At 40.8% G+C, this 24,545-nt stretch overlaps 1 protein-coding gene across 1 annotated transcript in view; it reads right to left on the minus strand.

The window, feature by feature from the left end:
* SH3BGRL2 (SH3 domain binding glutamate rich protein like 2) overlaps positions 1-24,545 on the minus strand; it is a 58,858-nt gene that overhangs the window by 20,603 nt on the left and 13,710 nt on the right. The window contains exon 2 of the mRNA XM_028108093.2: positions 1,073-1,258. Coding sequence (XP_027963894.1) covers positions 1,073-1,258 — 186 coding nt within the window. The remainder of the gene's footprint in view (positions 1-1,072; positions 1,259-24,545) is intronic.

Here is a 24,545-nt window from a genome sequence, read left to right on the forward strand (position 1 = left end):
AAATATGAGATCACAATGTAAAATATTCCACAATTAAAACAATAAGCTTTATTCTTAAAAAGTACTTTACAGTCACAAAATATCCTGGGAAGTAAGGCAGATATTATCATCCTTTGCTTAAAGATGAGAAAATCGATGTTTTAAGAGAGGTGACTTTCCAAAGGTGTTAAAGCCAACATAAAGTTGTACAAGAACTCGTATCTGAATCTAGTGCCATGTGCAGGATTCTCCTCTGACATGAATGCAAGAATTCTGTGCACAATCTTTATGGCTTTCCATTTCAGCATCTCCTCCTCTCTTATGCACATGGAAACTGTTTCCTTTCAAGGTATCAAAAGCATTGTTATCCCTTTTCTCCACTCCAGTACAATGCAGCTATTTATTTCACCTTAAGCACCTCAGCACGATAGTCCCTTCCCCTTCTCCAGGTCATTCTTAAAGAACTGTAGTACAGGTGCCAAAAGAAACATACACTTATACACTTAGAGTATGACAAAGGGCAAATCCTAGCTACTCATTAGAAGTTTCTCGATTTTTTTTTTCTTAAGCCAGTGAGAAGGAAAATAGATAATCAGACAAATGTGACTTCATCTTCTCGTATGCTACATACAGGAGGAATGCACCTAATATATTTCAGAGGTTCATAATGATCCATCTGGCTCATTATCATAAAAAAAAAAACAAAGTCTGGTGTATAATCAGCTATTAGTAGTTTTTTATACTATAGAGGGGTAAAGATCCAAGAATAACTATCCCTTCCAATCTGCTGCCAAAATGTATTAACCAAAAAAATCTGCTTTAAAATTTAGAACACAATAAACACACACACACATACCCCTTCCACTACCCACCACTTTCGCCAAACAAAGATACAGGAAGACTGACAGACATGTATGCACTCACATTCACACACCATCTGTGTCGTTGTACTCACATCCCCTCTATTAGACTGTGAACCTGAGTGGCAGAGGGTAAAGAGGTCACAGTCCTCACTGAAAAAACCCAACTGTCACTCTAGGTAACTGTTCTGAATCACCCAAAGAAATAGTGTGGTAACAATCTGGCTACTTACTCCACAGTATCGGTCACCATTAAATATCTGAGGCGGCAGAGGGTTGCCCTGAGCAGGCTTCTTTTCTGGGGGAATGTTTTTGTACATCCATTGTCTCTGTTCTTCTGACATTGTGATATCCACCTCCTCAAACTCTATCTTGTTGGCTTCCAGAAATCTAACCACATCCTGCTGCTTCTTCTTTATCTAAAGAGGGAAGACAAATAAAGAAGGAGAAATGCTCATCTGAAACAATATGTAGATATTTCCAAATTGAACTAGATTTGATTTCTCATTGTCAGAGGTCACTGATGCAAAAAAAAAAAAAAAAAAAAGAGAGAGAGAGAGAGATTTTCGCAAGCACCATGCACCATTGACTCACTGGATATCCAGCAGAAATTTAGGCAAATCCTGACACGATGATTTCTTCACCTAGACTCCCCGGAACTCTGGGGCACAACTTGGAAGGATCAGATTATGTATGAGGTGAGGGACTCAGTTCTCAGTAGGGCATAACCATTCTCCCTCCCACTTACAGAAATTGACATTTACAGTCATGAAAGCTCCCTCTGCCAAAACCATTTGAAAACCATGTATAGCCTATCTGAGATGTCAACATTTCATTGATTCCTGGGAGCAGCAGCATTTTTATTCCCTTCAGCAGTCTCTTTCAGATATTCCACAGCTGTAGCCACTGTCATGAAAGCATCCTTTCATCAATTCACAAGAGAAAAATGTTCTCTGCTTCTAAGGTGAGAATAAACAAGCATCATCTTACTTTGAACTCTATTTCTCAACCCTTTTTGTTCCTCTCACCTTCATATTTCCTTCTTCAGTCACTAGGGGTCAGGTGTGCTCTTGAAGAGCTGCAAACACATCTGTACATTTTCAAAATCTTATCAATCTTATTAAAGGGTTCATATTAAATAATTCAGACAGGCTGACAATATTCAATATCTTAAACACAGCATGTAAAACATGATTCAACAAGCTTCCTTTTTCTAAGCGATTCTGGGAAATTTTGTACATAGAGAACAAACTTAAACGGTGAAGTAATTTTATAATGGCCAAGGAAAAGAATCCTTTTGAGAGGTCAAGCCACCAGAAAGACCTCTCATCTAAAAAATAAAATGCTTGAAGAACAAGCTTTCACATACTGACTGCCCCTACCAATTTCCTCCAACTTTCCCCCAAAAGCCTCAATGACATGTGAGTCTGAGATGGAAATCCGTTGCATGTCATGAGCACAGAGATTCTGATCAATGGATTGCAGTCTATGAATGACTAACAGGGTTGCAGTTAGTATGGACAGAAATGCAAAGCTAGCCAAATAGGACATCTTTACACTCAGTGATATCAGAAAACAAGGAAACTACTGTATGGTAGTTTGATGCATTATCTTGGTTTCTTGAATTAAGCTATTTCTCATTTCTGAAAAAGTTAACTTTTTTCCCTCATTGGTACACAGTTCCAGAAATGTAGTTATATTATTCTGAAACTGTGGTTTGCAAAAAAAGTATTATTCATCCTACTTAATTTCCCTTTATAACCATATGAGGCAGATAAACAAAGTTGATGCTAAGGTCAAAAGTGGTCACCTATTTTGATCAGGTTCTTGGTATGTGTTCTTGTTAAGACAATCATGTTATTCTCCTATTTATTTAGTGGGTCCCCACTGCCCTTGGAAGACCACACACACATTTCTTAGCATAGCACAATGTCCTTCATGATCCAGTTCCTTTGACTATGAAAGCAATGTATTAGCATTTTTAAAAGTCTGGAAATTGTAAAAACAAGCAAACAAAAAGTTACCTACAATCCTCTCAAAATTTATTAGAGGAAAGGGTTTGGATTTAACGTCCATATGTAGAACTTTACATATCCAACATCAAATGTTCATGAGAGTGATCAAAAATGAAACTGACACACAGTCAAACCTGAGTTTTCCATATTATATATATATATATACACACTCACACACATAATATCCATCCCACCTCTACATCTTTCCCAAAGTCTGAGTGCCTAAAAACTCAAATGCTCTCAATATTAGGATATATCAAAGACACGTACACAACTTCTTTACTCCCCAGCCCCCTTGATCCCCCACCCCATACACACAGCATTTACTGCTGGACTATAATCCCTTACAGCTCAACTGGTCATTCCTTTCATAGGATCACACTCAACAAAAACAGCTGCATCTTGCTGCTTTCACTCAGTATACCCTGTGTACTGTCCTGTCATTAACAATTTTTCAAAAGCATGAATTTTAATATCTGCTTAGCAATCCATCATGTACATGTTTTTCGTTAACTACTCCTCAATTATTGGTATTTAGAATACTTGTAGCTTTCACCACCAGCAGTATCATGTGGTGAACATCTCTATTTAGAAATCTTTAACTGTAACCTCAACACTATTTTAGACAGAGCCCTAGGAATGAAACTCAGATCAAAGGGTAGAGACATTTTTCAGGCTCCTCACGGACCCATGCTAAACTGCTTTTCCAAAAAGTCCACGTCAATTTACATTCCCATTAGCGATGTATGAAAGTATCCATGTCTCAACACCCTTCCCTACTTAAGGCCAATATTTGAAAGATGTATCACAGAATATTAAAATTCAAATGATGTGAGTGATGGATGTGTTAACTAACTGTGGTAATCATTTCACTATATATATATCATTGTGTTGTATACCTTACACTTATGCAATATTATATGTCAATTGTATCTCAGTAAAACTGAGGGAGAGGGAAAGGAACAAATTAGTTGCTGTTTAAAGAAAAATTCAAATGCATCATTACACACTAACAATGCTCAAGAAGCAAAGGATAGTTAACTAACAAAGGTGATAACTGACAGTAGTATAAGGAGTAAAATGTAAATAATTCTATCTCTGGTTTAAATGAGGAAAGCAGGGGAGACAGGACCAGGTTTACGTTTCAAAAAGATCACTTTAATACTGCACAACTTAAGGAAAAAGGAATTCTGTATGTACTGTTAACACTGCTATGAAAAGATCTCCAAGGTACCTTAGTAAATGGGGGAAAAAAAATAAGGAACAGAACTGTGCATAGACTAGGAACATTTTTTTAAAAAAAGAGAAAATAAAGGAAAACATTTGTATTTGCTTGTATTTATGTTAAAAAATGAACTCTTAAAAGTCACATAAAAAACGATCGGAAATAGCTGTCTAGGGGCTGGGGGAGTGGGAACTGGGCGGCAGTGACAAAGCAGGAGCAAAAGGTTTCCCTCTCTGCATGTGTGAACTTTAAACGTTTTTGAACAGTGTGAATATGTCAATATTCAACAGATTAAATAGAAGAAAGTTATGTTGAAAAAGAGAGCTTCACACAGAAGGGAACAGGAGCATATGGTCATAGAGATGTGGTGTTTTATATAAATCAGGTTTTCCAACAGGACCTGAAGCCCCGAGAGTCAGAGCCTGTTGTTACTCACTGGCCTCCACGTTTACTCAAACTTGTAAGAAAAGCCAGATGATTAAAAAGAAATTTTTTCTTAAAAAAGAGCTAAGGCCACAGAAAATTAACTAATACTACAGTAAATCATGTGAATAAACAAAGGGCAGAAATTTAGCCCAGAGCAGGAAGTTCAAGGGGATATCTGCCACATTAGCATCAGGAAGGAAGACGAGTCACGAGCTGCCACCACCAGCTATTTTTAAGATCTGCTGGGGTGAACGTGGCCTGGAGCTGTGGGAGCCCAGGCTTACGTGGCAGGGGGACAGGCCAGCTCGGGCGGAGGAGATGGCTAGTTGGGTGGGGCCCCAGGTAATAGAAAGGATTCCCATGTGGCAACAGGAAGCGGCCAAGGGCACTGCATGTGCCGGTATAAACCCAGAGTTCAAATAACAATAACATATACCACCGCTTCCTTGACACAAAAAGCTTTCTCCTCCCCACATTTCAACTATGCTGAAGCAAAATGTACCCAACAGTCAATATCAAAAGACATGTGAGGAGCAAGTGGAAGAGAAGTAAACCGTGGGACAACAGTCGCTGCCTTCATCCATGTCAATTCAGCCATGATGGAAGGACCTATAACTCAGGTGTTTTTTGTTAACACACTTAGAAGCCATGGCAGTTAATGCTAGTTTTTTACCCAGTAGCCAATCACCCTCCCTTTCTTAATAACAGAAGTCTGGGTTTTGATTGAAAAAGCAACGCACTCTGCTACAAAACCTGTTTTACCCAGACTCCTCTGGAGCCAGGAGTCATCACATGACAGGGCTCTGGCCAGTAAGAGAGAAGGCAGACGTTCTCCGGAAGGCTCCACTTAATGAATAAAAACACAAAGCCCATTATATCCTTCTCTCTCCTCTCTTGAAGAAACGCAGAAGTGGTGCCTGGAGGTGCAGAAACCATTTTGCAATTATGAAAACAAACTCCATATGCTTAGGATGGTCAAGCAGAAAGACAGAAACTTGGGTCCTTGATTGTACAGCTGCCACACCAGTCTTGTGCAGCCCACTCTAAACCTTTCTGTATTAGACAAATTAACCCTTAATTGATTAAGTCACTCTCCTGAGTTTTTCTATAGCTTTACCCGAAGAAAATTCTTTTTTTAATATATTTTTTAAGATTTTATTTATCTATTCATGAGAGACAGAGGGAGAGAGAGAGAGAGAGAGAGAAGCAGAGGGAGAAGCAGGCTCCCAAGGAGCAGGGAGCCCGATGCGGGACTTGATCCCAGGACCCCGGGATCATGACCTGAGCCGAAGGCAGATGCTTAACCATCTGAGCCACCCAGGCGCCCCTACCCGAAGAAAATTCTTAACTGCTACTTAAAATGTCTTCAGAAATACTACAGTATGATGGATTGAAAATAAAGCTATTATTGCATGGCAGACCCTAGAAATAAAAGCTGTAAGACATAAATTTAAGTGAAATGAATGTCACTGAACAAACAGATGAATTTTCATTACTACCACAAAAAAAAAGAAGGAAAAAAAGGTGTTGGACCCAAAATAGAAAGATATCTACAAAAGCATGAGAGTTGGATTTTATTATTCAAACATACACCATCACATATTACCCAAAGCAATTAAAAGGAACAGATACTCCAAAATCTCTTAGGCTAGATTATGGGTAGGCAAACCATGGCCCACAGGCTAAATCTAGCTCGTAACAGTTTTTGTATAGCCCCCGGTCAAAAATGGGATATTTTTAAATGGTGTTGAAAAAAAAAAGTATATCATGCCATGTAAAAATCATATGAAATACAAATTTCAGCGTCCATAAATAAAGTTGTATTGGAAGACAGCTCTACCCCTCATTTCCATACTGTCCCTGGCAGAGCTGAGGGCTGCAACGGAGGCACAGGGCTCCCCAAGCCTGAAGAAAAAGTCTGTCCTTTCCAAAGTTTGCCAGCCCTGCGCTAGACCAAAGATCTCCATTTCTGGCTTAAAGTTCAATTTCTTAATGAGGTCTTCCCTGACAACCAGGTTTTACATTTTTCCAGTGCCCCACCCCCCAACTCCCTACTTCCCTTCGAGGCTTCATTTGTTACCATAGCACTTAGCATCTGACATACTGTACGTTTTCCGTATTTATTTCTCTCTCCCCTAATAGAATATAAATTCCACAGGGCCAGGGATTTTGTCTCCTGTTTTGTTCACTGTTGTATCCTCAGGGCCTTGAAGCGTGTGTGGCATGTGGCAAACACTCACTACCCAGTTGTTAACGAACAGACAGCATTTTCACACATGGAAGGGCCAGGGTGACAGAAAGGCTTCCTCCTGACTATCAGTGGTGTTAGTACTCTTGTCATTTAGGATTATCTACCAAGGAGAGTCCTCTCTAACCACCTTAGCTGAAGTTCTATTGTCTAAATTTATTAAAATGTTATTTATTCAACTGTGTACTTGACTTTATGCTCATCTCTCTCCACAATGTCATTTCTGTAAGTGCGGAGACTGGCAACGCAGGAGGCCCTCAGTAAATATTAACTGAATGGATGATTAAAGAATTATCATTCCAGCCCCAAACATCAAAGATTTCCAGGTGATGTTCTAGAGATCAAACTGAGTTGGTAATTTAATTTAGGAACAAACGTAACGAAGTTTAGCCAAAAAGCAATGTAGATCAAATGCCAGTATTTCTCAATTAACGCTAAAGCTGTATGATTTTAAAAAGCAGTGCGTCTAGGATGCTACATGTAACTGTAAATTGCCTAAATAATTCGGAACAGTCTGTAGACCCTGAATGTGAAAAAGGCTTTGCTTTTAACATTGACAATGAAGAAAGTTGTATGTGACTATATGTTTAAATAAATGCTCTTGTCAGTTAATTTTAAAAATTGCAAGCGCATAATGTAGTATTTTGCTTGGCCCAAATGTCTTAATTAAATTGTTGATATATTTGCAAATTGATGGCAATTGAGAATGAAGCAAATATACCAAAAATACCAGTATTTCCCTGACTCTGCTTCTAACCGCTACCTTGGGATTCTATCACCCCCAACCACTTCCCCTAATATCTCCAGAAGCTCTGAAGCAAGCTTTTTAAGGGGTCCTGCATCAATAAAGGATCTGTGTTCCCCTTAAAATTCGTATGTTGAAACCTAACCCCCAAGGTGATGGTATTACAAGGTGGGGGGGGGGCTATGGAAGGTGATTAGTTTAGGAGGACAGAACCCTCATGAATGGAATTAGTGTCCTTACGAAAGGGGACCCAATAATATCCCTACCCCTTTCCACCATGTGAGGACACAGCAAGGAAGCCACAGTCTGCAACCAGCAGAAGGCTTTTACCAGATCCCAACCATGCTGGCACCCTGATCTTGAATATCCAGCCTTCAGAACTGTGAGAAATAAATTTATACTGTTTATAAGCTACCCAGTCAATTTTGTTATCGCAGCCCAAACAAAGACAATGAACGTTTACCCTTTCAACTCCAAACCCCTGCAAGACAAGACCCAGCCCCACTGAGGACCCCAAGGCCTGCCTGCACCCAAGCCCTGGTGACCCACCCCCACAGGCGCCCAGGAGATAAACTGTTTAGGCTGGTGCTGCTGAATCTGCTGACCTGGCATGAACACTCAAATGACTCATGAAAATCGTAGTGAAGATGTCTGTAGCTCTTTCACTAGCAACCTCCTGGCTCCAGGAGTCCCTCAGGATTGGCTCAGAGGACAGGCTAAATTACATTGTACTTGAGTCAGATTTACCCCTACTCGGTGGCACTTTTAAGTAAACTTGCACTCCTCCACTCTCTCTTCTCCTCTGATTAGTTCTTTCCCAGAGGCTGATGGTTAATTTAGGTAATTAAGTAGCCCCTGCTAGAATCCTTCCATAGGCTTCTAGACATGTCTAATTATGTTTGAATTCTGGGGTATACACAGCTGATGCTGTACCTTTAGATCTTGGGAGTGAATAGCAAATAAAAAGAAATAATCAATTTGAAGAAGATAGTTTTTTTTTTTTAGGATTTTATTTATTTGACAGAGAGAGAAACAGTGACAGAGGGAACACAAGCAGGGGGAGTGGGACAGGGAGAAGCAGGTTTCCCGCTGAGCAGGGAGCCTGATGCGGGGCTCGATCCCAGGACCCTGGGACCATGCCCTGAGCCCTCGATCCCAGGACCCTGGGACCATGCCCTGAGCCCAAGGCAGACGCTTAACGACTGAGCCACCCAGGCGCCCCGATAGTTGTTTTTTTTTAATTGAGATTTAATGTGCGTAATTGTGGGAAAGCAAGTTTAAAGACAAAGTACAAATGGAAGACAACAAGGAAAACTGGGGGGAGGAAGGGGAGTGTGTACTTTTGAGTTAGACTCCCCACAGTTTAATCCTGGACCTGTCAGTTGGGTAGCCTTGGGAAAATTACAAAGCTTCTAATCTGTGAAATGGACCCAATTTTTTTTTCATAGATTCACTGAGAGGATTCAATACAAAAAGAGCTAAGCAATAGCAGGCACTTGCTCAATTGTTTCATTCATTCAAACACATGAGCTTTTCTTTCTTTGTCCTAGATGGGGCCCTCTGCAAAAAATATAAAGTGACTTCTGGGTACTTTCAAAGGCTTTAGGTATTCGATGTAACAGTTCTTTATTTCACTTACTTTCACACTTCAGATACACAGTTTTCTTTTTTCTGACTCGGAGGTAATGTAGGACTGAATAGTACCTTTTATGTATCTCCCGTGGAAAAAGTCAAAGGCAGAGGAAAGAAAACAGAAAGTAAAAATTTTCTTGTAACTTGACAAAACTTATAATGGAGGGGCTGGACTGAACTAAGGAGAAGGAGAGGGCCCTAAGACAACTCCTTTCCACCACAGAGGGAGGAAAGGACTCATGATCTTTCCCTTGTCAAAGACCCTAGGAACTTCCCAGCAAGTGAACAGAGTATCTCAAAGATACAAAATTTCTCGGCAAATTCTTTAACTAACACCTCACTGCTGGACTCACTAGGCATTATACTGACATAAAGAGGAGGCAGATGGTTGAAAGTATGTGGCAGACGCTATACTAGTTACCCCTCTGTGAAGGCTGAAAAACCAAAGTTCCAGTTTGGTCAGGCACCCTTGCAGCTGGGCAGCCCTGTGACCCAGCTCTGGCCCCTGAGGTGTGAGCCCACATCTGCTGAGTGGAGCTTTTTTGGACAAGTCTTTGCTCTCTTGATCAAGCACATGGAATCAGATGCTGGACCCTTTGTCCCTGCCCTTTGTCCTCCTTTCTGCTTGGAACCTCCATGTGAGGGCTAGAGGTGTGGAGGCAGCTCTTCTACCCCGAGCCAGTAAGCATCAGGAAAAGGCCAAGAGAATCCTCAAAACAAAGGCGCTGAACGAATCAGCCTGCAGACTTACGGAGAGGCCAAAACTCTGTTCTTTTAAGCTCACGTTAGCCAGGTTCTCCCTTGCTGCAGGTGAACACATTCCTAACTAGAATACTCACCAATATGTTTCATTGTTGGGGAGTAGGGCAGGGTGGAGAATAAACCCCAACAAGCCATCTGCTGTCAACATTCTAGCACTGTGTAACTAAACATGAGGTTACATGTAAAGTACTGTGTGTCTGATGTCTATTGCAGGTTATCTTACTGGAAAGCAAATACCAGGTTACCAAGTCAAAGATAACAACGAGAGAGGCTGTCTAGCAAGAGATTGAAACTTGAGTTTTAAGGAATCAGAGTGTCAGTCTGAGATGGATTATGAAATACTGGACAATTCTTGAAACAGCCAGTATTATATGGTATAAATTAAAGCAGTAAAATTTTCATGATGGAAAAAATTGTGCTTTTTCATCTGTGTATTATTAGCACAGTCCCTGCTACTTAACAGGCACTCAATATGGTTATGTTAACCACATAAACATTACTGAGTTTGAATAAATACTTTTAACGTTTTCTTTTGAATCAGTCCACATTTTTGGTCCTGTTTTTTAAAACAATTTGCATTGGTTTCTTTTTTCCATTTTTGTAAGTCATCTTTGCAATTTAATAATTTTTTATTTAAAAAAAAACCCATAATCTCATCATCCTTGAAGCAATTGTTTTTTATATATCTTCCAAGGATACAAGATTTAGAAACATACTTTATATAGTTGCCATAACATACACATTTGGGTTAGGATATTTCGGTTGCATTACAAGTATTTTGTTTTTATAATCTTCAAAGTTATCTTATTGCATGCATTATTCTACTAAGTACTTATTTTAATGTTTAGAACATTATCATACCATTAGAAATTTAAGTATGTTTTAAGGATTTTTTTTATTAAAGAACAAAACTGTTCCAAATGTGTTTTCATGATGACAAGTGTATCAGTAGTAAGTTACCTAACATATTAACATACACCAGACTCTCTCTCACACATACAGACACACACCCTCTTCTTTCTTGACTCATCCATTCAAGGTAAATACGATACTTTATCAAGTAACTATTTTACAGAATGGATTTTAGGAAATTTTGATATTATTATTTTATTATTGAAAACAATGCTTGTCATGTATAAAAACTGTCAGTATGAAAACCAAGAAATATAATTTTCTAACTTAAAAAATCTTTCAAATGGAAAATTTCACAGAGTTTTTAAAATTTTCAGTGTAAAAATGTAAAATCCTTCAACTGGTTTTCAGAACTCACTGACATCAGGGAAGACAGTATAATTTTAACTAACAAAATTTAACAGCTTTTGAATGACTAATGAATGGAATCAGAAAAATGATTACCACTGTTCCTTAATTATAATGATGTTAATCCTCATCTTAATCTATGTATTCTTGGGGAGTTACCTTTTGATCAATGACAACTGTTAAAGCTGACCTGCCAATTGTAGTATTGTTAGCTCACACTGTTCTCACTAAGAAAAACTGTTTTTGATGAGAGAAAATTTTTATCATTAAAAAATAAAATCAACAATATTGTTTGATCTGTATCCCATGACTTTTATTGCTATTTTGTGGACATTTTACGATGCACATCTTTTATTAGTATGGTAGCATATACACATCATTTATTTAAAACATACACATATTAGGGATATGTGCTCAAGGAATTTTTAAATTATTATTAGGGTATATGATCAAAAACTCCAGAAATGACCACACTAAAAAAGCCCAGAGGAAACACGTGTGGGCATGCACACAAGATTTTAACATGTAAGTCTTTATAATGCTTGAGTTTAAATAACTTCTAAGCCAGAAGGCAAATCTCTGCTCCAAACATGAGAAACATTAAATTCTATTATTCTAATTTTTCAGTGCCGTTTTTCTTATACTAGGTTTTTAAAAAAGTTGCTTGCAAATTCCTATCTTGCAAAACCAGCAAAAATGGAGGGAATAAAATCCCACCATATTTTCTAAAAGTATGGCTTAAATCTTGATATCCTTTGCCTAGAAGTATTCTAGCAGGCCTGGGAGTGGAAAAGTTACCACCAGACTGATAAAGAAATCCTAAGAAGCTAATCTGAGCTTCACTGTAAATATAGTAGCATGTTATCCTGCTAATATATTTTCTATGGGTTAACTTAAATGAGACATGGTACTAAATCTAGAGTCAGAAAAGGCAGGAATATTAGCACACACAGCACTTGAATCTGGCAAAATAGAGACATCTTAACGTCTGGGCAATATCTTTTAAAATGTTTTCTCTTCATAGTAGTACTTTTGCCCTTGAAGACATCACATACTTCCACAACTTAAACTATCCACCTCTATGAAAATATACCTAAAGCTTGCATTTCAAAATTGGCCTCTTTCACAGGGTCAATCCCACGGTTCCAAACCCCTTTGGGGAATTTATGCTTAAATGTCCAAACATCACCTCAAACTTGACAGCTAAAACAAAACAACAAAAACAATGCTGTCACAAACTCAACCCACCAATCCACCTCCCTCCCCTAACGTTCCTGTTTCTATCAACAAAACACAACTTTGCTGATGACTCACTATGACAAGAGCACTGCCTACAAGTCCAAAACTTAACATTGTTACAAAAATAACCTACCTAAATGAAAACCACACACTCTGTGATTAAACCTGATGAAGGGAGCCTCTCCTGCTCAGTTTGGTAGCACTAAAAACAGAGGCAGTGTAAAGAATAATAAAGAAGGTGGGGAGGTAAGTCTGACCACAGCAAGCTTGGGCCCGAGGTCTGTGCGGGGCCCACGTTCATCTGGCACTTTGTTCATGATAGAACACTGTGACAATGATGCCACGGGCAATGGCCTGATCCTCATGTGGCCCACGTAGCTCTGAGTCATGTTCTAGACCCGTGCAGGCAGAAAGGGAAGGATCACCCCGGACAAGTTCCTTATTCTGTCCAAGCCTCAGTTTCCCCATCTGTGAAATGCAGATCATAATTCAGCTCAGAGGGCAGTGATGAAAATTAAATGACATAATGCTCCTGGAGTTGTACCTGGCCCAATGAAAGAACTCAATACGCGTTTACTATTATAATTTTTATTTTATTTTTTTAAGATTGTATTTATTGATTTGACAGAGAGAGAGCACAAGGAGGGGGAGTGGCAGGCAAGGAAGAGGGAAAAGCAGGCTCCCCACTACGCGGGGAGCCCGATGCCGGGCTCGATCCCAGGACCCCAGAATCATCACCTGAGCCGAAGGCAGATGCTTAACTGACTGAGCCACCCAGGTGCCCCCTTATTATTTTTATTCTAAGGCCACAAACCCCATCCTCTATTCTGTTCTTTAGCAAGCGTATTCTGCTGTTCACTGGGATACCTGGACCCAGTACAACTCCGCAGTCACCTGGCTTCTCTTTCTCCAATCATTCCTTGATTCACTCATTTGTTCGTTCCGCCAGGATATTTTGAAGATCTCCCAGGTGTCAGGCACTGTATCAGGCACAGGGGTAAACACTTGCCTCCACCTTACTTCAGCTCATTTCCGAAGTGAGCTGTGAGTCACAGGGGGCCAATATTCAAGCACTGACAGCGCCCGAACTTTAATACTTGATTTAAACGCAGGATCCACTCTTTGGGATTGTATATTTTAGTAAGAACGGGTTTCCCTTTAAATACGAACATAACACTTTCTCCCTAGTAGCACATGTTCTCTGAGGGGTTATTTTCCACCCAGGCTCATGCTCACACACATGCTCCCGTCCTCGCCTGGGCGGGTGGCGGGCTGAAGCAGCCTGAGACAGAGGAGCAGAGCGGAGCAGAGCTCCCTGCAGAGGTTGTTGAGAGCAGAACGGAGTTCCACAAACAGGCGCTAGTCATTGCTTGTGTGTTCACAAGAATAACCTTTTGACTTTCCCATCTCTGCTGCATAAAGGAACTGAGAAAAGGAATGCGAAAGTTAAAACTAGAAAGTAGAACAGGAGAACAAAAGATATCAGTCAAGGAAAGAGGAATTAAATGTCCTCACGCTTTGCCCTTGGACTTAAAGTCAGTACTGGTGTATTTATTTTAACACTGAGAGTCAATGTCAATTTAAACACCTTTTTTATTGTGAGTCACAGTTGTCTCTCGTTTGGAATTACAGATTAAGACCAAGAAGGTTTATATGTAATTAAGCCCAATCACTTCACTTAGCTCCCTAACTGAAACTTAGGCAGGTGTCAGAGTTTATGGTCTATTGTTCTTGAGTTTAAAGAAATAATTCAGAACAGATCAGAGAGAGGTTGATCCTGCCCAGCCACTGGCTGAACAATTCCTCCCATGAACTCAGATCTAACCACCATTAATGAAAATGTTACCTGTATGTATTTCCTGACTAGGAACAAATATTTTTAGAATAGCTTAGTCAACTCCTTTCACATTCCAGATCATAGGTTAGTGAGACATTATTTGCTTCTAATTCTTGGCATAATTTTAAAAGATAACTAGGACAATACCAGAACTGAATTAAAATTAAAAAGATAAAAAAGAGTCTCTAAAATCTGCCACCTCGAGCTTAGTAACTTTAGTTTTCAAAACCACACTTACATGTTTAATCCTACATAATTCCTTGTTCATGTTAAAAACGAAGCCAGCGTCTCTCCCAGCAGCCCCCCTTCTCCATAACTGCTTCATCAGGAGCTCTAACAGCCAGATCTTCCTCCAGTTTCCTAGTAATCATGAGGTCATCTCCTCCTTTCTTTCCTTTAGCTGCCAAGTCCTGAAACTTCTACCCCTCCTATCTTGCCCATTTCTCCCCATTTCTAAAGTCCCTATTCTGCTGCTGGCCATACCTCCCAGAAATTTACTGTCCTACCCACTCCCTTCTAAGGTGGACAAGAATGTTCTTCTCAAGCACATTATCACTATCTTTTCAGAATTTTACAATTCCTCCTTGACTCTTAATAAACATTGTAGAAAGACAAGTACACAGTCTCATATTCTTAGATTTCTGGAATCCTAGAATCCTGACGTATACTGGATCACACATACCGCCATCCAGCCAGAGCACCTCATCCCACACTCTAGGCCCATTGAGAATTGAATACGGCTTGAAATCTCTTCTCTCAACAAAACACTCCATCATCTCTTTTCTCTAAAGTATGCAAATTTACTTTGTTTGGCAAGACTTCTACACACACCAGAGTCCAAACATCTTGGTTACATCCTTATTCTCTACCTTCTCAGACATTTTATACTTTTTGTAGGAGCTACACAATATTAGTACATATTAATGTCACTTAGGGTTCTAGAGGTGTGTGGCACATCTCCCAAGAGAATTCTCCAGATAGTATATACTCAAATGTCATCCAATATGTTGTCTCTGGGACTTGTAAGAAAAAACAGATTCTAAAGGGAGGAATGAGTGCTTAAGATTTACTCACGTATGGGGCACCTGGGTGGCTCAGTCGGTTAAGCATCTGCCTTCTGCTCAGGTCATGGTCCCAGGGTCCTGGGATCGAGCCCCACATCAGGTTCCCTGCTCGGCAGGGAGTCTGCTTCTCCCTCTGCCTGCCCTCCTCCCTTGTGCGTGTACATGCATGTGCATGTACACTCTCTAAATAAAATCTTTAAAAAAAAATTTACTCATGTATCAGAAAACCAGAAAATTCAGAAGATCTTAGTAATGGTACCACCACCCATTTACCTGTCCAACACAGAAACCTGGAGTTCATCTTTGACTCTCCCTGATGATGCAATTAATCAAGTCATGGCCTTTCTGCTTTCAAAATTTTTCTTGAACCCATCCACGTTTCTCCATTTTCACTCCCATTAACCCATTCCAAGCCATTGTCTCCTCTACAATTTCCTGTGTCTTCTTTATTTTTATTTTTTCTGACAGAGCAGCAAAGAGGGAACACAAGCAGAGGGAGAGGGAGAGTGAGAAGCAGGCTTCCTGCTGAGCAGGGAGCCCGATGCAGGGCTCGATCCCAGGATCCTGGGATCATGACCTGAGCCGAAGACAGACCCTTAATGACTGAGCCACCCAGGTGCCCTTCCTGTGTCTTCTAACCAGATTCCCTCAAACTACTTTTCACAGAGAAGCTAAAATATTTTTATTAAAGCATAAACCTAATGGCTTCATATGGTTGTTTAAAAACCTCTCAGTAACTTCCCATTATCCTTGAGATGAAAGAAAAAATCCATGCCCAGCCTCATGCCCCTCCCCCACTTCCCCTGCAGCAATGACTCTCCACCCACAGGTACATCTGGATCACCTGGAAGGCTAATCAAAACAGAGTGTGGAAAGGAAGTCAACCCCAAAGTTTCTCACTCAGTAAGGCTTGGGTGGGGCTCAAGAATTTGCATTATATATCCATAGAACTGAGTATTATTTGGCCATAAATATGAATTAAATACTGACACATGCCACAACATGATCGAAGCTTGAAAACATGTTCAGTGAAAGAAGCTAGTCATAAAGGACCATATACTACATGATTCACTTTATATAAAATGTCCAGAATAGGCCAGTCTATAGACAGAAAGTACATGTGGATGCCTAGTGCTGGAGTGAGGAGGATGGGGGCTGCGGGGGAATGGCTAATTTATGTGTGGGATTGGCATTTGAGGTCCCAACTTCTTCATGCCATCTCCCACCTCTCTTTTCCCTACATTTACTTTCTCCCCACAGCTACCGAACCTTGTTTCCCTCGCGGGGAATGCCCTCTTGCCTTTCTCAACATTTAAGTCCCACTCTTCCTACAAGGCCCAACTTAGAGCCCACCGCTCACAGTCTCATCCCATCCAGAATATTCTCCACTTCCTCTGAACTTGCAGAGGACACACTACTCAAATTCCATTTGTGTCTAAGAGCTAGTGGGTTTTGTCTAGTCAAGTAGACAAGACTTTTAGACAGAATTTTAAATTCTGGAGGGCAGGGAACATACGCTATACCTCTTTGACGTTAAAGGACCTTGCATACTATGTCAGCAAATGATGAAGTTGCAGAAACAATGAATTTATGAAATTGCCGATGCCTGGACCACAATCCTGACATCAGTCATTTCTCCTACAATTATTCAATGGCCTGTCAATCTAGTCTCTTGACAAAATGGTAAAACTGAGACACAGAGAGGTCAGTTAAGTAACTTGCCCCCAATAATTCACTATGGAAGCAGCACAAGTCAGGGCTGGAACCGAGATTTCCCAACAAGCAGCCCTCCACCCACTTCTCTGCTCTGTTAAATGACTGACGTTTAGGAGTTGGGAAACCAAGAACTCTTGGCCCATTATATCCTTCCGAGCGAAATTACAAAGCCTTAAGCTCCACATATTATTTCAGGCAATTAGTTTTAAGGTGTTAGAAAGGAAACAGCTAAAATTCAAGAATTAAGCATACCAAGAAGCATGACACAATCACGAGCCAGAGCTACAGAAATAGAAGGGAGAAAAAAAAAAAAACCCACAAACACTTCAGATATTGAAATTATCAGATACAGATTATAAAATAAGTATATTTAGGAAGTCCAATGAAAGAAAAGTGGCAGATGGGAGTCTCAGCAAACTAACGCTCTCCAAACCTTCTAGAGAAGACATGAGCACAGGCCTGTGGCCACTGGCCAAGCAGTCAGCTTCCATAACCTCACACAGTGCTATCCACTGTCCAAATAAGACTCCATATGACAAGTAGAGGCACAGAGGCACCAACACCAGTACAAAACCACAAAGGGCACAGACCTTTTCCACTTAGAGAAAATGCAAAGGGACCAAATTGTACTCTCCTTCATTTTTTTCAGTTACAGGTATAGGTACTACCAGATAATCACAAAAGTTACTTTGTGCCAAAGACGTTGAAGTGTTTACAAATCCCGAAAGGAAATGACAACCATGATCTGACACACAAGGTTTAATATGTATAAATTAAAGTTTCAAATGGGCAATTAACCAGTTCCAAATTATGGTTCAAGGGCAAATAATTAGAAAAGGTTTCTAACTGGAGATAAACAGATAACTGAAAGAAAAAAACTACAGAGACAGGCTAAATGACATTAACATCCCCTTCTAAAAGTTACTCCCATCTCAAAAATATCCGCTGGACCTCCTCTCCCTACTTCTCGGTCCATTCTGTTCTATTTGGAGGCTTTCCAGGCATTCATTCATTCATCGTGAAAAGATTTGAGAATGAGGTCTAAGGTGTGTCAGGCTCCCTGCAAGGTCTCACAAACCAGTCTGCCCTCCCGTTCCATCTGAACCATACCTAGCCCATCTTACTTCCCCACCATCACACTAAATTCAGTCTGGTCACCGCCTCAGTGCTTCTCCCCCAGCATCAGTGGTAAAGGATCAGTTTGCTGTTGTTCTCATTTTAATGTTCCAGTCTGTCATAGACTGATACTTGCAGAAAATACATTTCTAGAAAAATGAAATAACAAAAACATACAAAAAAGAAGCCTAGGAGCGCCTGGCTGCCTCAGTCAGTAGAGCATGCGACTCTTGATCTCAAGCCCCACGTTGGGCGGAGTTTACTTTAAAAGAAGAAAAAAGAGACAGAAAAGCCTAAAGTTCTTATTATTATAGCATAAAAAAACTAAACTCATAAAATTACTCTGTAAACTTGCTATAAAAGTTTCTAAATGTTTACCTTCAATTGCAGCGCTAATATCAGCAACAAAGTTTGGTCCACAAGTCATACTCTGAGTGGCTCTACTCCAAGACTGACATTTGTAGAAACTGACTGGGTCTTTACATAAATGGTTCCTCCCACCTAAAACCATCCCCATACTATCCACACTTCCTAAACAAGTTCTATTTATTCTTCACAGCTTAGCCCCAAATCCACACTGTGCTCAACTATGCCTACCCAGTGGTTCTCAACTGGGAACAATTTTATCCCCCATCAGGGACATTTGTTAATGTCTGTAGACATTTTTGGTTCTCACAACTCGGTGGTACTACTGGCATTTAGTGGGCAGCGGCCAGAGATGCTATTAAACATCCCACAATGCACAGGAAAGCCGTCCACAACAAAGTCAATAGTACCAAGGTTGAGAAAGCCTGACTTACACCAACCACTGCCTTCCCAGATCATCTCCCTCACCAAACTCCCATTATACTCCTAGTCACTGCCAACCCAACAGAGAATGACACACAGCCTGGCACGGTTTCATAACAGTTCCATGTATCTGCTATGTTCCCCAACTCAACCATAAATTTCTCTGAAGGATGAAGACCATGAGAGAGCATCACATCTGTATCCCCAGTGGGATTCAGCAGGGTAGCTTTGGAGGAGCTGCTCGTCACATATACCTGTCAGCTAATTCGTCTCCTTTCCCACCTGCTCGATGCAATGTAAACAGCTCTAATTTCTCCATCAACACCTGTATTAAACTACTTTTCGTTTGCATTTTAAAAAACTTGTTTGCATTTAAAAAAAACAAAAAAAAAAAAAAACAAAACAGAAGCACCTGACTGGTTCAGTCAATACAGCATGCGACTCTTGGTCTCAGGGTCATGAGTTCAAGCCCCACATTGGGCAGAGAGCTTACTTAAAAAATTAATTAATTAATTTAATTAAACAACTTGTATTACTTAGCAATCTGAGGCTATAATAAAACATTAGCAAATAGAACGAAAGATGTGTTTGGTTTGGTTTTACTGTTTTTACATTTTCTGTCAAGACTACATGCTTACTTCCTTAAAGAAAAAAATCAGTCAAGTATAGTATATGAATTTGGGATGCCACTGTTTTACAAGACCATCTATGAAAGGTATACACAATTGCTCATACACGTGCCTCCTGTTAATCAGAGAATACTTGGCAGAAGAGCTGGTCTAGCAAAACTTGCTGTAATAGTCAAAATCCTCTGCAGTAAGGAGGAAATCCTGCTGAGGACAGTATTTTCCACAGGCAAGAATTACCGGCCTTCAGCCAAAGGCCGTGCCTTTGTCAATGGCCGGAGATGCGTGTTTCTGAGTATGTTGTTCCCATTTCTGCATCAGTTAATCCTCCATTGTGTGGAAAGTGATCCTAAGAGATGATCTGGAAACTACTTCTACTTATATTTGAAAAGTAATTTGAGGGACACCAGATCATTTTCACAATTACATTTTATAAGGCATCATATAGTGAGTTCACATTTCCTTTGTAGGCACAAACTGATACCTCTAAGAGAGTCTGATGCTCTTTTTTTTGTTTTTTAAGATTTTATTTATTTATTTATTTGTCAGAGAGAGAGAGAGAGAAAGAGAGCGAGCACACAAGCCGGGGCAGTGGCAGGCAGAGAGAGAAGCAGACTCTCTGCAAGGAGCCTGATGTGGGGCTCGATCCCAGGGCCCTGGGATCATGACCTGAGCCAAAGGCAGACGCGTAACCCACTGAGCCACCCAGGCGTCCCTCAATGCTCTTACCTGCATTCTATGGACTCATCCTGTCTTGGATTGGCCATGTCATCAGCTTAATCTTCCCTCCTTGGGCTACTGAGCAAAGCTATGTGCCTGTCTGCTAAAAACGCGAATCATCTAGCTTCAGCTAGACACTTGGTTCTGTTTGAATCCCACACAATTGCCACTGGGATTTCATAGCTTTCTCAAATCTCCACAGGTACTCACCCTTCCCACAGATGACCCTAACTCCTGCATTTCAGATAAAATGAAGTCTTGAAGAGTACCTCCAAATTCTGGTGTTTCCACCTCAAATTTCTCTGTATCTTCAGCCATATAATTCTCCCTTCCATCTTCACTCAAGAAAGTAAGTGGAGAAATTAACAAAGGAGAAGCGGGGGAGGGGGAGAGAGAGAATGCACAGGGAGCCAGCACAAAGAAAAATTAAAGTGTTTTTAAAAGGTCAAGGAGTCATTGTTTACTCAGAGGTTTCTATGAGACCTTGTGGAGACCCTGCAATGTGCTAGGCTGTCTTGGGAACTACAGGAACATAGGTGACAAAACAAGGCCTCTAATTTGATGCAGTGCGTAGTCTAATGCGGGGGTGGAGGGAGATAGGGCTTGCCAACCATGAACTTCCATATGAAATTGGCAGTCACGGAGGGGTGCCTCTAGGGCCGGGCAGTGCTCTGCGGGGAAGGGTGGGAGGAGGGGAGCTATGAAGCTCACTGATGTGTAAGCAAAGAACAAAAGCACAGTATCAGAAATAGAAAAAGAAGGAATATAAATCAAACAGCTCCTAGGATGACGGGGGGGGGGGGGGGGGGGGGGGCGGGGAGGAGCCTGCAGCTAAGTATTATACCCGGAGGTAGAAAGGAAGATGGAAGGCAAAAGAGAGGCAATGAGGGGGACAGAGGTAGGAGCAAATAAGTTACCTTCTCCTGGAATTGGAGATTGTGGTTTTCTGTATAACTGAAGCTCATCCCTTTAAAACCAAATCTATTTTAACTTTATTTTAAACTAATTTTAGTTTAGAAATCTTTCTAAAATGCACCCCATATGTTCCTGCATTGTTTAGCAGAGTATGTCAAAGCAAAACATGCCAAACCTGATTTAATCTGTTCTGGATGAAGAATCATCATTATAATCCATTTTTGTACTTTGATGTGGTGCACTGACATTCTCAGAGTCCACTTGTGTGTAAAATGTAAAAGTCCGCTGTTTTACTTTATACCAACGGGAGCCGGAAACCGCACTTCTGGAATTCTCTCATTCTGCTTCCAGGAGGCAGTTGGCACTTCTCAAGAGCTTCCCTTTGTGGCTCCCTCAGTGGAGCCCAAGACTGCTGAGGCCCATGTCACTCAGCTGTCTGAGGCGAGGCTCTGAAGGGCGGCCCCCAGCCCAGCCCCCCAGGATGTGGACTAGACAACTGCCTCTCAGAGGCCCCTCTGCTTCCCTCCAGGTCTCCGGCTTCATTCCACATAGGGGTTCTAGAATTGCGATATCTGCATAAGAGAAGTTACCTCTAATTACATAGATTCTTCATGCCGCTTATTTAAGAAGCAGTAAAATAAAGGTATCCCCGCTTTTTCAAAGTTCACGGTACGCCACTTCACTTTTATATGAAAGGCCTACATTAGCACCTATTTTCACTAACTGAAAAAAATCCAAAGAGGATTTTTCACCTTCATGTAAAAGGCAAAAAGCAAAAATAGTATTGTTTGTTTGGCAGCGAGCCTTTATAGAAGCCGAGTGCACCCCAGCTGCGAGAGTGGCGCCCCCAAGCTCCTGCCCCGGAACTACACTCAGCAGCTCAGCATCAAGCTGCCCTAGCTTTGAACCATGTCTATGCGCATCTGTGCTTTATCTCTATTTGTTTTATGCATCTGTTAGCAAAATTTGTCTTAAGGTATCCAAAAAAGCCTAAGAGAGGTTATTTTCTTGGGTTTGGGAACACTCAAAATTGTTTTCATATAAATGAATGGTAATTGCTTCTTTGCTTGATGCCATTTCAGCTTATGAAAAGTTTCATAGGAATGCTCTACTTTTGGATAGCAGGGGAAACCTGTAAATCATGTCCCTCGCTGCCTTTTATGTTTTCCAGAGCAGACTTCCGTGTACGTGCTCCATGCCAGTCCCACTCTGCCATGGTCTTGAACTCTCGATAAGCTTGATATTTTTGATGCGGAAGCCACAGAAACAGTATTTCTTGTTCATTCATTCAGCAAATGCTACATGCCAAGTTCTTTAGTAGGAAACGTGGAGGTATACAAAGATGAATGCCAACAACCCTGACCTCAAAGAACTTAGAACTTGTAGTTCAAACAACCTGGGTACAAAATAATTATAACCAAGGGTGGAATGTGTTGAGGCCCCAGGGTAGCAGTTCCACAGGCTGCACCATGTTGGGCTGGAGAAGCAGAGTCCTCCCAGTTTGGAGGGAGGAGGAGATGGGGAGGGCCGTGGGGAGGGCTTCACTGGGAAATGGTACAGGCTTCAAAGAAAGGAGGGGAATCTGGTCACAATGCAGGGTGAGCACAGGCAGGGGGGACGCTAGGAGAAAGGCACAGAAGGCAGAAGGTAAAAAAGCCTGATGTATTTATATAGTAGTCAAAGGAACAGAAAGAGAAAATGCTGCAAAGGTAGGTCAGAATCAGATAACAGAGGGCCCCAAATGCCAGGCCAAAAAGTTAGGCCTTGAAGCTGTAAGCCGTCAGGAGCCAATAAGGTTCTTCTAAGCTCTCTGAACCTAACACACAGACTTAATCTTGTTAAAAGGATGAAGCCCTTTTCTCCCCTTTAATGGAAAAGGAATTCAAAAAGTGAATTATTAATCATCTCCTCCCTGTTAATTATCTCTTAAAAACAAGCTTGCTCTTAAAACAACACTGTGGAACTATATATCGGTGAAAAAGGAGTCATCTAGTCTAAAACAAAGGGTGGCACAGACATACAAATCAAATCAAATTCATTCTTTTTTTTTTTAAAGATTTTATTTATTTATTTGAGAGAGAATGAAAGAGAGAGAGAGAGAGCATATGAGAGAGGGGAGGGTCAGAGGGAGAGGCAGACTCCCTGCCGAGCAGGGAGCCCCATGCGGGACTCGATCCCGGGACTCCAGGATCATGACCTGAGCCGAAGGCAGTGGCTTAACCGACTGAGCCACCCAGGCGCCCCTCAAATTCATTCTTTTGACAAAAAAGAACAGGGTGGGTGACATCTATTCCAGTTCATAAGCTCATATAAACTATTTGGGGGGAAAAATAAACTCTTACTTTTTCCACTGGCCACTTTTATTTTAGTGAAATTTTCTAGAATCTTAAAAACAGCCACCTTCCCAAGAGGATGCTATTTTTTTTTGTCTAGCTCTGATATGACTTTCTTTGTCCTCATCCAAATAAACATACCTGCCCTTGAGACTTAGCGACAAGATAGATCATTTCAGCATTACATTCCATAGGACTCTGTGTTAACCCCCGTTTTCCACGTTCATCTTTTTTCCTCAGATTAGGAGTTACACGGGAGGGGAAAGGATCATACCATGTACCCATTCTGCATCCTGAATACGGCTAAACCCTGTGCAATAAAAGGTACTCATAAATATAGGAGAACGGATTAATCCAATCAATTTCCAAAACAGATAGCCCTAAAGACTCAATTCTGTGTTACTCATATTGGTTCATATGTAGAATAGAAGAAAAACTTCAAAACTCAAAGCTAGAAGAGCTCTTCAAAAGAAGGATCTAAACCGGTTCTTAAAAAGCATCAACATTATTCGTTGTTAGAGAGATGCAAGTCAAAACCCCATGGAGATACCACTACACACCCACGAACATGACTGTAAGCAAAAAGACAGACAATAACAAGTTTGGTGTGGATGCAGAGAAACTGGAACCCCCCTACCTTGCTAACAGGAATATGAAATGGAACAGCCACTTAGGAAGACAGCTTGGCAATTCCTCACAAAGTTAACGACAGAATTACCATATGAGCCACCAATTCTTCTCCTGGGTCTATATCCCAGGGAACTGAAAACATATAATCACACAAATGTTCACAGCAGCATTATTCATAAAAGACCCAAGGTGGGAACAATACAAATGTCCATCAACTGATGAATGAATAAACAAAATATGGTATATGGATGCGATGGAATATTATTCAGCCATAAAAAGAAATGAAGTACTGATACATACTATGACATACATGGACTTTGAAAACATTATGCTAAATAAAAGAAGCCAGACACAAGAGGTGACATATTGTGGGATTCCATTTATGTGAAAAGTCCAGAATAGGCAAAT

This window comes from Eumetopias jubatus, unplaced genomic scaffold, assembly GCF_037043125.1.
Source record: "Eumetopias jubatus isolate StellerSeaLion01/CBP00866 unplaced genomic scaffold, mEumJub1_p1.0 scaffold_6, whole genome shotgun sequence".
Lineage (NCBI taxonomy): Eukaryota > Metazoa > Chordata > Mammalia > Carnivora > Otariidae > Eumetopias > Eumetopias jubatus.